Genomic DNA, 15,946 nt, shown 5'->3' on the forward strand with positions numbered 1-15,946 from the left:
CCACTGGCTCCTAATCGCTCACCTGCCTGCCTGCCTAGTCGCCCCTAATTGCCCCACCCCCTGCCAGCCTGACCGCCCCTCACTGCCTCTGCGTGCTGGCCTGCTTGCTCCCAACTGCCCCCCTCTGCCAGCCTCCCCTGCCTCCCCTGCTGGCCTGGTCTCCCCTAACTGTCCCCCCTTGCCGGCCTGGTTGCCCCCAACTGCCTCCCCTGGCTGGCCTGGTCGCCCCCAACTGCCCCCCTGCTGGCCTGGTTGCCCCATGCAGACTTCTGTTCAGTTGTTTGGTCATCCCTCACTAACCCCCCTGCCGCCTGGTCATAGGCAGCCATCTTGTGAGGGTGTGAGGGTTAATTTGCATCTTACCTCTTTATTATATAGGATTATCTACAGAAACCTAAACATGAGAGCCTTTCCTGTAATGTGAGCATTTGCTGCTCTGAGGTTTCTCGGTGTGGATGTTGGGGCAGCATCGGCACCCCGAGGCAGCCCAACCTGGCCCAGGTCACCCATCAGGGGAGTCACTGGGGCACTGAGCAGTTGTATGTGAATCTGCTGAGGTTCCGACCCATTGAACCGGTCTGTGCACTTGGTAGGTTAGTAAATCCTTACACGTGCTGGGTGGCATTCATTTCTTGAAAACCAGCCTGTGCAGAGAGAGACAGAGTGGCCTTTGGGACCAGGCAGATTTGGGTTCAAACTCTTCTTTCTCTGACGCATTAGGTTTTGACCCAGGCAGCTGCTCTGTGTCACCACACTTCAGCCCCTCAATCCATTCTGAGTTCATTTTTGTACACAGTGTGAGAAAGTGATTAGCTTCATTTTGTTTACATGCACCTGCTCCAGTTTCCCCAACACCATTTATTGAGGGGCCTGTCTTTCCCCCATTGAGTGCTCCTGCCGTTTCTGTCTCAGATTAATTGACCACACGGGTGCGGGGTCATTTCTGGGCTTTCTGTTCTGTTCCATTGGTCCACCTGTCTGCTTTTTGGACCTGTATTTTACTGTTTGGATTCTGAGAGTTTGTCAGCATACTTGGATATCAGGGAGCGTGATACCTTCAGCTTTGTTCTTCCTCCTCAAAACTTGGGGGCTTTGGTGGGGGAGCCACATGGTTTCCGACATCACTTCCAGCCTCACCTTCTGTGGTCCTTGCTGAGTGGGTCTCTGCCCATCCCAATAGATGCCCACAAGGACATTCTCTCTTTGGCACCTCACCACCTGCAAGGAAAACCCTGTGAGAACACGTCCCTGGCACTCTGGGTACACGCCTCGTTCAGAACTCTGGATGCTGCAATTCTGACTTGCCAAGCAGCTTAGCAAACACAGTCCTCAAATCCTGATCACGTCATCCTGACTTGTCCCAGCCTGAGCCCTGCTGCTCACCTCCAGGCATGTCATAGAGTCGCTCCAGGGGTCACTCAGGGAACCGCGGCCCGGGCACCAGCCTGGCCTGCTCTGGGCTGACTGACTGCTTATTTGCTACTCTTTTACTCTTTCCCTGAGTTTGACAAGGGACTTCTGAAAGCCCAGGGAAGCAGGCGATCCCTCACAACAGCCTCTGACCAGCTGTCCACTCAGAGCACTCTGCAGAGCAGAGAACACTGCTCACAGTCAAAAGTTGAAATGCAATTAGACAGCAAATACGAAAAGAGAAGCAGGAGAAAGTAGGAGAACAGGATGTGATATTATTCTGGTAAAACTAAAATTATGTGACGTGAATAAAACTATTTGAAGACTTGATAACTGTGTAAAAATAAATATTTAAGTCAAAGACCTACTCTTCTAGTAAAACAGTTACAAAAATAGAATATCATACTAAATGAATACACAATATACCAATGTGAACTGGTTAGAACTATTTTACATTGAACTATTTTACCATTGAAAAAATCATTTCTCTCCCCTCCACATTCTTCTCTCCAATAATGTTGTTCTTGAAGAGGGACATTTGATAAAACACCGAAAGCTCTGGAAGACTTGTCGTCATGGACTCAGTTTCTCTCATAAGGTTCTGAATCTGAAGGCTGTTTTCTTTACTCTGGATGCTGTGAGCCGGCTCAGCATCTGGTCACACCAACTCCATATCAACAAGGATCTGACCCTGGACTCCCAGCCACCCGGAGGCTGCCCCTCCTGGCAAACATGCCCTTTGCACAGAGCTGAACTGGTGCCACTTCTGGGCACGGATGACACACCGCAGGGCGGGGCCTGAGCTGCAGAGCCCAGACCCTGGCTTCTTCCTGGAGATTCCGCACAGCTGGGAGCTGGAACGCTCATGACAGGACCTGCCTCTCCAAAATGGTCCCCCGTACAAGAAAAGGACTTCAGCAGTATTTCAGCTCCCACTCATCTTTTCATGGTATTTGCGCTTGTTTGCCGCCCAGGGGGACTGGCGTAAGTGGAGTGACAGAGGAGCCTCCAGTGACTGGAAACGTGCTGAGTCATTAAAGCAGCCACCAGTGCCGGGTGCACAGTGCGTGATGCTGAGAAGTGTGCATGCAGGTGCGAGCCCCAGGGATAGAGAACACGGTCTTGGGGTTCCAGAACTTTGATTCAGAGGACTGAAAGCAGTCGATACCATGGCATGCTTGGTTTTCACGCCTTTGCCTTTTTAAATTAATGTAGACATTATTAAAAAGCATCACAGTGCCTCTTAGCAAACCAGTCAAAAAGATATTATATTATATTTCCTCTGGAGGCCAGGGTGGGTCCACCTCAAACAAGGAAGCATCTCTAGTGGGTTACGGTGTGTCACTCGGCTAATCCTTGATTTCTAAGTTCCACGGCCCCATCTTCTCCGCAGCATCTCCAACCTTCGCGAGTTCCATAAGCTTCTTCAGTGGAGCTCTTTATTCCTGGAAAAAACAACCATGTGGTCACTTGGGTGCACTGGACCAAGCCTGTGGCAGTGATCATGGCCCTGGGGCCTCCAATCATCCAGGACATATTTCAAGGAGCCCCACTGTTGGGAAGGCTCCCCCCTGAGGAAAAGCTGTCAATCAACTCCAGTCCAGGCTGAGGCTGCAGGGCCACACATTATACTCCCAAGGCTCCCCGCAGACTTTGGTTCTGTGATATTTGCTGCATTATCTTGTATCATAGAAATGCATACCTGAGACCTATGTGATCCTATTGACCAATGTCACCCCAATACATTTAATTGAAAAATTCATACATTTCCTTTTTGCATTTTAAATTTTGAACTGAAGTTGGCAGCCTTAGTAAAGAGCCATCTGGTCTCTCTCTGTCAGATAAATATCCGAAATATCCGTCTTCTTGTAGCCTTTTCTTGGATTTTTGAAATCAGTTTCCCTCCAACTGTTCACAGGCAGTAAAGGAAATGTCTGAATGTTGGTAAAGCCAGTACGTACCGTCACAGAGTTGAAGGACAGAACAGAGAACAAGGCAGGCAGCCCAGATACATACCTGCAGGCAAACAAACCCCACCCTTTCCAAACAAATCTCCCTAAAAAGGCCCAGGGCTGACCTGAGACAGGAAGGGGTGCCTCAGGGCTACTCAATGCTGTTCACGTAAAATGCTCAGCTAGGGACCCACCCCGTGGTGGGTGAGCAGAGAAAGGAGCAGGAGGCAGGAGCGTGTGTGTCTGCTCCTCCAGGGCATCTGTACAATGTGAGACCAGCTCTGCCGCACGCATCAGTGACCAGGGGCCCACAGCTTTCCTTTTTTACTGAAGAACGATGTGAAGAGAGCTGGGGAATACCTGAGATTTTTGCCTTAAAATTAAATAATGTTTATCCCAAAGGACAAGTTACCATTCTCTTATAACAATATTAAAACTAGTAACATATATCCAAAGCCACACAGCAGAGAGACTGAAATTTCGGCAGCCCTGCCTTTGCAGCAACTTGAAGGACAGGAAGATGACTAAACGCCCGCAGACAGAGAAGCAATTCTCATGAATTATACGCTGGGAAATGGAATACAAAATCACCCACGTGTAGCTGCCTGTTGCTCACGATCCCTGTGGGGTCACTGCACATTCTGAGTCATTCCCCAGCTCTGAACTCTCCATTTTGACAAGTAAACATTTTTACTCCATGGGGGTAATAGCCTTATGAATTTGTTCTTTAATCTGGATAGTATATTTTAATTTTAATTGATGATAATACCTCTACCTACCAATGGGACAAAAACCTCCATGTAAAATATATTTGTTTTTATTTTCAGTTAGAAAGCAAACCAACTGATTTTCTGAATTTTTCATGAAATCCTGTAATAAATTTGTATGAATTCCAACACAAATGTGCTGATAAACTAGAGAAAAATTTCAGCTTGCATTCCTGCTCCCACAGCTTCCAGAAGTGATGGAATTAGTCTCAAACAAGTAACCCCATGAGGACAGGTCGGCTTCCAGAGGACCCTCAGCCAAGAAAGGGGTGGAGGCTGCTCTGAGCTCAGCTCTCTCCACTGGACCTTCTTCACAGGAGTCCACAGGGGTCCAACCAGGGGGCTGTGACCAGAAGCAGATGTCGCCTCAGTCCCAAGGAGCTGGACAGCCAGACACTCATTTTCTCCTCCCAACCCTCCAACTAGTCAGACGTGGGTCTCCTGGGGTAAAGTTCCCAAGACTCCAGCCCTGTTCTGGGTCCAGGGGAGTAAACGTGTGAAGCAAATATATGCAGTGCTGGTGGCTGCTGAGGCAGAGAAAGTTGGGCCGGCTTGGTGACTCTCTCTTTCTCTGCTCAAATGGGAGGGGACACTGCCAGCCCCCCAGCTCCCCCCAGGATCGAGAGAGAGGCAGAGGGCGACCCCATGAATCTCTGTTCTGCATAGCTTCACTCTCCACAGTTCCTGTCTGTTCTCTCTGCCTTGACATCAACGGCTCCCATGTCAGGCTGAGCACACTTCTTATACTTTCCTAAGCTCAACCCTAACCTCAGGGCCTTGCGAAGGTTCCTTCATGGGCTGCACCCCAATTCTGCTCAGGATGCTGCTTTGACGTTGGAGCCCTGGGCCTGGATGGGTCTGGGTTCTGAGGGACCGGAGCTGAGTCTTTTATGTTCCTGTTGTCGAGTTTTGTTTGGGTTTGTCTGTGCATTGCTTGTTCTCAGCACATTTACCCTCCAGTCCACCTGCCATCCGTACCTAAAGCACAGGAGGGACCTACTTATAAACGTACATGTTACATTTCCAACAGATAGTGCTGCTTTCTTTTCCTTTTCTGGGTTCCAATCAGGAAACCCGGATACACAGATACCTGACTATACAGATTACAACGTGCAGAGTCGGAGACCCTCCCTCTGCCTTCCTTTTATGGACAATGGATGCCCTAAGTGCAGGGTGGTGACTGACAGAAGACAGGCCTCCCAGGCCCCAGGTCAGGGCTCTGTGCACCTGGCCCTATCCCTCTGGGACCACCTGAGCCCCTAAAACTTGCACCCTCCACACCAAGATACCCACAGTGCCTGCATCTCATCTCATTGCCAAGAAGAGAATCTATGAAAAACACAAGTAAATCCTTTCTGTACTTAAATGTTGACTACCCATTTGCATACACTGGGGGCTTATGCTAGTGGCAATTAATCTTCAATAAGTTATAAGAAGGAACTTAGGTCATGATCCCTCCAGGTCCAAAACAAACAATGACCTCTTCTCTCCTTGTTAACTTTCACACCTGAACTAGGACCATGGCCCCTCAGGGGCCTTACCAGGTGTCTCTTCCATTCTCACACACAGGTGAGCTGTGACACACAAGTCTGTGGTGCCTCCCCCAACAGCCTAAACACTGACACTGTGTCTTCAATTAGTTTATGTCGAGGGCAGACAAAATACTTCCATCACATGATTTTAAAAAATTATACCAAGTTGTCATTGAAGGATAGAGAAGAAAAGATACTGTAATCTTTAAATTCTTGGTTCTCATAAGAGAACCCTGAAAAAGTGCAGCCTCCTCTCCCTTCTCTGTCCCTGGAATGCCCCCCACAAGTGCCAGGAAGGGGGTACAGGTGACGGTGGGGACCAGCGCTCCTTAGCTCCTCAGCGGAGAACCGAGATCAATCCTGGGCCGGCGTCATAGGGCAAGAAGCAACCTCGGGTATGGCCCTCAGAGGCACATGAGCTATAGAGTTGGGGCCACGCAGAGCTCAAAGGCACAGAGATAACCTGGTCCAGCGCCCAGTTCACCAACCAAAGCTCCTTGTACACGAGCTGCCTCAGGGACAAAGCTCTCAAACAATGTGAAACACATCTGGCCAAAGAGAGATCTGTCCACGAAATGAACGCCTAACTGCCACAAGGCCCGGTAGGGCCTCCTCCCAGCGTCCGCTGATCAAGGCCTCCAGGCTGTGTGAGGCCCGCCCTCCAGGGAGAGTCAGCTCTGATATAACCCCGGGACGCCTCAAGTCACGCGGGAACTAGGGCTCCGGGCTACTTCCAAGGCAGACATCATAAAAGCAGATGTACAGCTGCGTTCTGGCAGCGCTTTAGTCCGAGTGTTTTCTCTTCCCATAGAAATGAGCCAACCGGCTGGTGCTAGGACAGAATCAGGTTCCAGGCTGTCAGAGGAAAGGGCCTGGGACGGAGGGAACCTGGGTTGTCTCGCCCCAGACTCCGCGTCTCACTCTCCGGGTCCCTTCCCACTTCAGAGGCCTGCCCACCCGCTCGATGCAGCTCTGCCACCCACGCAGCCCTCGCAGACGCCCACGGACACCACGTGGTGGCTCACCCGTGGATCCCGGCCTCGGCGCGGTGGTCACGCGGGCCCTGCCACCGTGGCGCTGGCGTCTCCGTGGCCTTCCTGCAGGTGTACAGCCACTTGATGATGCGCGCGTTCCTCTCCACGACCGAGGGGGCGCTGGGCGCCTGCTCCGTCAGCTCCTCCTCCTGCAGCCCCTCGTCGCCGCAGCTGCGCCGCGAGAAGCCACCCTCGGAGGTGGCGACGCTCACGCTGCGGACTCTGAGGGTGCCCTGGTCCGACCCCGCGGAGAAGTTCTCCCGCCCGAGGGCCTCCACCACCTCGGGCTCCAGCCCGCAGAACTGGAAGAAGGTGTCGAACTCGGCAGCGGACTTGGAGTAGCGGGAGCTGAGGTCGGACTGCGAGCGCTGCAGACCCCGGCGCCTGGCCGCCTGCAGCTCGCGGGTCCCTGACGCGGCCGGGACGCTGGGGCGCGCGGGGGGCGTCGGGGGAGCGGCCGGGACGCTGGGGCGCGCGGGGGGCGTCGGGGGAGCGGCCGGGACGCTGGGGCGCGCTAGGGGCGTCGTCGGGACGCTGGGGCGCGCTAGGGGCGTCGTCGGGACGCTGGGGCGCGCGGGGAGCGTCGTCTGGGGAGCGGCCGGGGTGCTGGGGCGCGCGGGAAGCGTCGTCGGGGGAGCGGCCGGGGTGCTGGGGCGCGCGGGGGGCGTCTGGGGAGCGGCCGGGGTGCTGGGGCGCGCGGGACGTACAGGAGCCGCGGCGGGGCCCGGCTTCGTTGGCGTCACCTCCGCGCCCGCGGCCCTGCCCTTCTCTCCCGCCAGGGACGTCTCGGGGGGCGTCGGCGTCCTGTCCTTACCCGGCCCCGGGAGGCGCTTCCTCGCCAGGCTGCCCCGGAGGCCGTCGGCGCCCGGCCCGCGCGCGAACTCGCACTTCTGCCGGTAGATGACCAGCGAGTCCGGCCTCAGCGGCCTCCGCGGTATCGCCCTGCGCGCCACAGCGCCGGGGGCGCGGGCCGGGGGGCGCGGGTCGACCGCCTGTCCTCCGCCCGCCCCGGGGCTGCTGCCCTCGGAGGCCGGGCCCCAAGCCGTCCCCGGCAGAGCCCGCACGTACTTAGCGCGGTCGGCCGCCAGCCTCTCCACCGCGCTCCTGAGCGCTGGCCGCGCCGTGTCCGGGTGCCCGGGCAGCAGCTGCTCCATCCGGGGTGCGTCCGGCCCGGGCAGCGCGCGCATCCCGCCGGCACAGCCGCTGGGCTCCCGTCCGCGGAGAGGCTCGGGCTGCAGCGCGTCGGTCAGGGATCGATTCCGAAGTCCGAGCAGGGCGGGGGCTGGCGTCCGTACCTGCCGCCCAGGTCCAGCAGCTCCTGAGGGGCAGGCCTCTCCCAGCTGTGGCTGCTGCTCCTCCTGGGCCGAGAGCGAGCCCGGCCGATTGGAGTCGCTCCAGGGCCTGCCTGCGGCTTCTCGTTCGTTGCCGGCCCTGCCGTCTTCCTACCCCTGGTAGAGGCTCAGCACCTGTCCCGCCCGCTCACCTTCCGCCGGCTCCGCCCAGCCCTCGCCTCCCTCCCACACCTCCAGCCCCGCACCTTCCGCCCGCTCCGCCCCGCCCCTCCACGCCTCCAGCCCTCTGTGCTCCTGGGGCTGGGAGGGCTTGGCTGCCAGGTCCCCGCTCCCCCCTCCCTCCAGAGGGCCGTGGGTCAGCGCTGGAGGCCAGCACCTCCGCGGTGGGGGAGAAAAGGGCAGGTGTCTCACGTCCTTTGAACTGTTAAGGTTGGCCTCAGGGTGTTTGGAAACTTGACTTTAGTTTCCTAAATCTGTACCTGCGCACAGATCTTTATTTTCAGAAAAGAAATGGACATAAAGGAAAGAGAACGTGTGTAGGAGAGACTCAGTCTGTCTGTGTTGGGCGGAAAGAACCCAGGACCCACAGGGACCTGGGTCAGGTCCAGCGCCGTTACTGGCCGGCCGTGACCCTGACCCAGACCCGAGGTCCGTGAATTTGGATGAAACCTGGACAAATGGCCAGAAAAGCTGCTGTTTTTACTGCAACCAAGGCAACAGGAAACCACGGGCTCACAAGACAAGTGGATCAGCCCAGGAATGCCAAACGCATAAGAGAAAATATTTCCAAAATTCCATTATTTCCAAACGCTGGACATAGAACTAGAAATATCTGCCGGCGTGCAATGCCTACCTTCTCTCTTGTGTTCCAGCAGCTCCTGAGGGGCAGGCCTCACCCAGCTGTGGCTGCTGCTCCTCCTGGTGCAGGAGAGTGCTTGGGCTGGGACGGTGTTTCTGAAAGCATCTGAGAGCCTGCGGGCACCAAAGGTGGTGAGTCAGCAGGTGCAGCAGCAGAATAAACAGAACCAGGTTTGGCTCACTCAGGGAAGCCCCCCGGCCCCCCACCACCGACGATCAAACAGCAGCAGGTTTGTGCCACGGGGGCCTTGAGGCCTTAGTCCCTGTAAGGCCAAACCCCATAGTCAGGGATGAAGTATAAGCAGCCCAGGCTCCTGAGATCCAAACTAGCCACCTCCACTCATTGGAGCTCATGGGAAAGATGGCTGTGGTCCTTCAGGTCAAGGAAAGGAGATGTAGATACGGGTGGGCAAGCATAGCTTTACAGCTGTTCATGTGGAAAAGAATACAACTAAATCGTAGCGCAAGAACAGGCTGTTAGCGCACTCACAACTGTAAAAAGACATGTTTGTTAAATTCTCTGTGTCGGGGGCTATATTTTCCACATATCTCCACAGTGGGAGACACCATTGTAGCCCATACTAGTTATTGGAAGATCAGCATTTTCTTCAGCCTCCTAAACCTGTTTTAATGCAAGCCTATTTCCTCTTACTGATTTCCATAAAGTTTTGGAAAAACAGATCAATATCTCTTTATAAACACCATCTTCATAACAACGAGAAAGTGTTTCACTTGATAGCTGCCTTCCAAGTTTCCTCTCTGTTCAGGCCTCACCTTCACTCACCAGGTTTTCATTCTCTTTCCTATAACCATTCTACGGCAGCTTAGAACTTCAGAAAAGAAAGTGAGTAGAGCCTTCCTGGTTCAAGGGGCGCTGAGTCAAGGTTCCTGGAGCCAACAGGCCATGTTGCTGGGTGTGAGGCCTCGGGGTGCTTGGGCTGAGAGGGGTAGGTGGGGAAATGCTGGCCTAGTCCAGGCGGGAGCAAGGCCGGACACAAGATTCCTCAGGAATGTTATAGGGAAGCTAGTCACATGACCAAGGGATACAATTGTTCTCCTTAACCAGAGCCCAGAGCCCTTAACCTTGAGCTTAATACTTCAAATGCTGACGTTTTAACCGGAAGGAAAGAAAACATTGGTGTTAAACTGCAGGCAGGTGTTTATGACTTATAATTCTCTATAAAGTTTTAGGGACTTTGTGCCAACGTTTATCTTCAATGAATGTGTTTTCACATCATCTACTGGCATTTCATGTGCTACCTGGACTTGTTCTGAGAGGGCAGGTGAGATTTATGGAACCTGAAGAAACAGGATTATCTTGTCCATGGCTGCGCCAACACACGAAGGGCTAACTGGGAAAGACAGTGATTGACATGTGTGGTACAGTGGGTATCTAAGAGTGTCACACGCAAGGGACATCACTTCACCCCCGAATCAAAGGGACGAGGAAGTTCCCAAAACCGGTTACTAAGAACTGGATACTAATTAAACAGGAAGGCAAGTAATAAATTACCTGTCCAAAGCTATACTTTTAGAGGAAATTGCAAAGTTTAATAATTTATTTTGTACTTTAAGAGGATGTTTATTGATTTTGAGATAGTTTTTTTCTCAAAGACCTAGACACTGATGGTGCATGGAACATGAACGTGTTTGCCCAGGTTCTGGCCCACACAGCAGGTTCTGACGATGACCCAGCTCTGGTGGGGAAGCCAGGAGGTCTGGGGTCAAAGCCTGGCTCTGTCACCTGCCAGTCACTGGCCCAATGATATTGCATTGGGACCGAGAGTTACCTCAGTGTCTCGTGGGGAGTGTGAGGGAGCATGTGAGAGTCTCCTACAGCCCTCTCCTGCCTGGGATGACTCCTTCCCCTCCCCCCATAGCCTCTGCTCAGCTGAGGCCTGGAGGGTGTGGGCACCTTTTCCAGGGCCTCCGTCCGCAATATGCTTCTCCTCTGCGGTAGCTTCAGGGAAGTCTGTCAGAAATGTGTTAAAGGAACCCATTTAATATTCCAGGTGAGCAGACGGGTACTAGTTTTCATCCTCAAAACTCCATTTGTTAGGGTCCGGGAATGCCCTCAGGGGTCGGTGACGGGGCACCTGCTTCCACGGGTTGTGAAAGAGCCACGTCAGTTATGAGGATTGTATCCCAGTCTATAGTCAGATGAGGACAGAGTGATGCCCATGGAGCCTTCTCCATCCACCACCTTAACTTCCAGGAAAACGACAAGTGTGCACCGGGGGCAAGGTGCACCTGCGGCACACTCCCACAGTCTCACCGTTCCCACCCTTCCGCTGTTCCCACACCTTCCCAGTGACTCCCATTTCCTTGGGTCAAGGGCAGGTGATCCTCTTACCCCTTCAGCCTCACAGGTCATGGACTCACCTTGGCCAACAGACGGTCAGCAGACAGGAGCTGAGACTGAGCCCTGTGTCTGCCGCCCCCTCTTTGCTCTGCCGGCCCTTTTCCCCAAGGACCGCAGAGTGTGGATGGCAGCTTTATTTTTTTTAATGTTCCCATTACAATTCTAATGTTAATAGAAAGATAGAATATATGCATGCATCCTATTTTCTTCCTATTAATATAGATCCAGAGAGGTTATATATCGCCTGTATATGTATATGAAGATTATGAATAAATATAACGTCTGTCAGCACATAGAAACTCCACAAGGCTGGTGGGGACTTCCAGGGACAAGCCCCCAGCAATGCCACCGAGTTCACAGTTTATATTACAAACACCAGGAAACATGGACGCACGGCTGTGTCAGTCTCCGGTTGTTGCTGTGACAAATTTCCACAAATGTGGCTTAGCGCAAATGTATCACCTTAGTTCTGGAGGTCAGAGATCTACGATGAGTCTCCAGGACTTGGGAGAATCTCCTCGGGGGCCTTCCCCTTGTCTAAAGGTTCCCCACTCCCCTTGGCTACGGTCCTTCCTCTCTCACCAAAACCACAGAACAGCATCTTCTCTCTCCTCTGACCCTTTCTTCTGAAGTAAAAAATTAGGTCATTATGTCCATTCCTATATCTTCGCCTTTGAAGAAATCATTTAACTTCTTGGGATTTTGGTTCTGTCTTCAGAACAGATATAAACCACTGAATGCCTACCTTACAAAGACACCTGGAAGCGTATTGCAAAATATAATGCTCTTCAAATACAAAGAGGTATTGATCAGAGTGGTAGAAGGCACGCCAAGCACTGAGGAACTAAAGTTCAACTTGAAGTTATGACTTGAGGCAAGAAAGATTGCTCAGTGAGGAGGCAGAGGAAAATGTTCCCGTCGAGCCTTGAGGGTTTGGATGCTCCGGGGCCGGTGGGGGGGGGGGGGGGGGGTGGGTGCCTGGGAGGTGGGAGCAGAGATACTGTTAAGGCTGGAGGTGAAGTTCATGAGCTCGAGGTAGCGGACAGGTCACGGCCAAATGGACAGTCATCGGAAAGATCAAGCCAAATCATGTCAGGTCGCCAAGGCCAGAGAGAGGCACCAGAGCAAGACTGTGGGAAACCCAAGTCAACAGAACACGTCCCCAGTAGCAGGTTGTGAGGTGAAGTGTGATATTGAGGTTCCAGGAGAGTGGGCCACAGCTTATTGGTCATTTGCAGCCACAGGTTGGTTGACTTCAGCCATTGCACACAGGTTGCCAGGGAAGGAAGCAGGGCTGAGGTTACACGGTGAGGTGTTCTCCTGGGGGAGGACCCTGAAATCCAAGGCTACTCATTAGGAGGGAACAACAAACAAAAAATGTAAATATAATGGCAATCAAATCTTATAGACTGAGGAGCCTAAGCCAGAAAACAGCAATTAACATTCTTCATCTGATACCAAAATAGTTAGAAAGTTGTTGTGTTGTTCAGTGCCGTTAACACCTGCCATTCTTTAGAAAAGGCAAACCCTCTTTTATCAGTGGTGATGACAGTTTCTTCAGGAAGCAAATGAGTTACTTTATACTTTTGTTAATTACAGAGAAGGAAACGTAAATTCTTCGGCTTATTTCCCACGTGTAGATGAAGCCTTCTCTATGAACAACTATAAGGAAATACCACATCCTCAGAGACAAGAGCCTACAGCTTTATGAAAGAGAAGAATTTAAACATGTTTACAAGGCCTGACTTTACAGTAACCACTAACATGCACATGTGTTAGGCTACTTTCTATTCTAAAGTGAAATCCCCAATACATTGCTTGGTAAGCCATGGTGTTCACTGGGAATAAGTTTGCATATAGAATCGTGGCCCGGAAGCAATGGAAGCATGCCTTAGTCTTCAGTGCAACTGAAAACCTGGTGATCAATCATAAGGTGAAATTTGGGCTGCTTTCCCCAGGCGTGACTGATTTATTTTTAGTATGTGTCCTCTAAAAATAACAGTGGTATTTTCATGAGTTTTTTGTTTTTATAACTGAAATCACAGAGTTGGTTTAAAGTGGTGAATCAGGGCCCAAACCCAGGCCTGTAGAATTCTGATCCCTTATTTCACTCAGTTCAGCCAAAGACTTTGCTCTGAGGAAGGGAAGAGCCAGGCTGCTAATGTACTAGAGGGGAGCTCTGGTATGGAGTACAGTTCCCCATTAGACCCTGGCGGGGGGGGGGGGGGGGGGGGGGGGGAGATGCATGTGCATGTGTAACAAAGTCAGCATGCAGGATGCAGATGCTCTGGGAGGGGCGGGGGGCTCAGCCCTCATCCACCAGAGGTCTGGGGGACACGGCAGCTGTGCTCTAGGAGACTGTGGGGCAGCTGCCCTGGGAGAGAGCTCAGCCATGTAACCCTAATCCCACCGGGTTTCCCTTCTAACCACAGCTCTGAAGTATGTTTACTTTGTCTCACTCTGCTAACAGCCTGTTAGTAGACACTTGGTTTGATAAATGTTATCAGACGCCTCACCTGCATGGTGTGAACGCTGGCTCCTGCAAACGACGTTTGATTTTCCAGAGGCCTCACCCCTTGCCCCTCGGGCTTGGCATTTGTGATCCATCTGCTGACATGAGAGACTGTATTCTGGGTTTCTGTACTGGTGAGAGCTGGAACGAGCTCTTATGAACCCAAAAGTCTTGCTGTCACACCCAGGAAGGTGGGCTCTCCATCGTTCACAGGCGACTCAGATGGAATATTCACCAAGCAGATGCATGCCCCGCCCTCCCTCCCTCAGGAGGACAGCGCCACTCGCTGGGGTCCCTGGGACAACGGTGTAAGCGTCAGGCTCACACAGGCTGTAATCCTATTTCTGCATCTCATGGAGCCACATGAACTCCCTGGCCCTCCCGGTGTGACACGTGGAGTGTGTCTGACTTTATGTGGGCAAAGGCATGGATGTTCTCAGGAGGGTATGGCTGGACTTCCCGATGCACAGGGGTGAGGGTCTGTCATCAGAGCAGGTCAGACTCATCACAAAGGTCATCGCTGGTCTCTAGTCCTCATGGTCCCTGGAAATGAGGGTCTTCTCCTGTGTGCGGGTGAGGGAGCCATTACCCACTCCAGCGGCTGTGGGTGCGGGTGCAGGCTCAGTGGGATGCAGTCCTGGTGGGCACACTGCTATCGTCTGGAGGGCCATCGGCTGGGGTCCTCAATGGCAAAGGCTGCTGGGGTTCCTGCTTTGCTTTCCCCACAGGATAAGTTCCAGCCCCAGGACTCCCCTGACAGGGTCTGGCACACAGGCCCTCAGAGTGGGGCAGGCCTGAGTCCTGGGCTCAGGAGGGTGGAACTGCTGGGCTCCAGGGGCCGGGACACAGTAGCCATGGCAGTGGTGGTGGCACCAAGTGTCTGAGGTACGACAGTGACAACCTGCCGACTAGGGCCCAGGTGTCTGGGGCTCACCCTGTGCCTCAGGTGGGTGGGGGGGGGGAGCGTGATCTGGGGCACAGCAGTGGGTGCTCCAGCCCTGGGAGGTTGGAGGCGGGCACGCCGGGAAGCCCCTCCCTGGGATTGAGCCTTGGCAGCCAAGGCTGCAGGTGTCAGTGACATCACCTCCAAAGGTGCTTTTGAAACAAACATAATGTAGTCAATGAGTGTCTGTGACACACTGTCAATACAATTTCCATTATAGAGCAGTTTTAGACTTACAGACAATTGTGAAGATAGCACAGAGATTTGTATGCCCTGTATCCAGGTTCTTCTGTGATTAACATCCTACATTCGTGAGGTTTATTTGTCACCATTGATGGCGATGGCGACAAGTCTAAGGGGAGCAGTCTGGGAAGCCCAGGATGCCATGTCCTCCCTGGGGATCCGAGGGTTGCAGCTCCTTGTGACATGGGGGCAGGTGCTGGTTTGTATTTTAAAGTGAGCCAGAAAGATCGAGAGAAAATGGCTCCAGAGGCTGCGTTGGAGAACTAGTGTCAAAGTAGCTCAGGGTGGATCATTATCCCCAGATCTGGAGAAGTCACAGGCACATTTGTGAAAAATATCTTGCCTTACATGCTTGAGTGTTTGGACTTAAAGTTCCTCAACGTGTTGACTTGGCACTGACTTCATTTCCTGAGTGTTCGGAAACCACATTGTTACATGTTGTCTGACCAATGGAATCCTTTCAAAGAAAATGACCCACTGGGGTGTATTTTCATGAGGAATTATACCTTCTGTCTTATAAATGTAAATATCTTAAATGATAGGTCTCGTGGTTGCAAATTGTAGGTCTTATGCCTCCTCACAGCGGAAAAATGTGCTCTAGGAATTGAAAACTTTACAAGCTGACTTTAAAATGGGTTGGCAGCTGACATATAATCGTAACACAGCTTTAATCAGAAAATATGTTCTAACAAATTGGCAGGGAAGCCGGCAGTGAATGAGTGATGGCACAGCCACCTTGTGGTCTCAGGCGCTCTGGGGACTATTGCGTTTGCTGGGATGGAGGTTTCTATGCTTTTGGGCATGTTTTTGTTTACACACCACAGGTTTAGGTTAGTCACACCTCTGACTCAGGAGACTCTCCCCTGCCTGGAAGTGAGTTCACCTTCGGTAACTCTGTACTTCCCAAAGCCACACTTTCACAACCGGGGGGCGTGTCCACTCTCAGGTCTGCAGAGACGGGCTGTGTGCACTGTCTCACCACCACGTGTTGCAAACCCAGAAAAGGAGGCCCCGAGTTTAGAGTTTGCTCAGAGTTCCAGA

General features: G+C 52.6%; 1 protein-coding gene across 2 annotated transcripts; it reads right to left on the reverse strand.

Annotated features, from left to right (window-relative positions):
- Positions 1–248: 248 nt before the first annotated feature.
- FAM110C (family with sequence similarity 110 member C) lies at positions 249–8,170 on the reverse strand. Of its 2 annotated transcripts, XR_011473128.1 has the most exons (3): positions 6,687–8,170; positions 1,880–2,855; positions 249–1,218 (listed from the first exon to the last, which is right to left on the reverse strand). XR_011473128.1 is itself a non-coding variant. In XM_070428595.1 (2 exons), exons 1-2 carry the CDS (start codon positions 7,880–7,882, stop codon positions 1,212–1,214), a joined length of 1,203 nt encoding a protein of 400 aa, XP_070284696.1. In that variant the 5' UTR covers positions 7,883–8,170; the 3' UTR covers positions 249–1,211. The 2 variants fall into 2 exon arrangements, 1 of the variants encoding a protein (XP_070284696.1); XM_070428595.1 differs by lacking the exon at positions 1,880–2,855.
- Between the last annotated feature and the right edge of the window lie 7,776 nt (positions 8,171–15,946).

The sequence above is a fragment of the Myotis yumanensis genome, unplaced genomic scaffold (assembly GCF_028538775.1).
Source record: "Myotis yumanensis isolate MYYU_CA2020_CCGP unplaced genomic scaffold, mMyoYum1.0.hap1 SCAF_11, whole genome shotgun sequence".
NCBI classification, from domain to species: Eukaryota; Metazoa; Chordata; class Mammalia; order Chiroptera; family Vespertilionidae; genus Myotis; species Myotis yumanensis.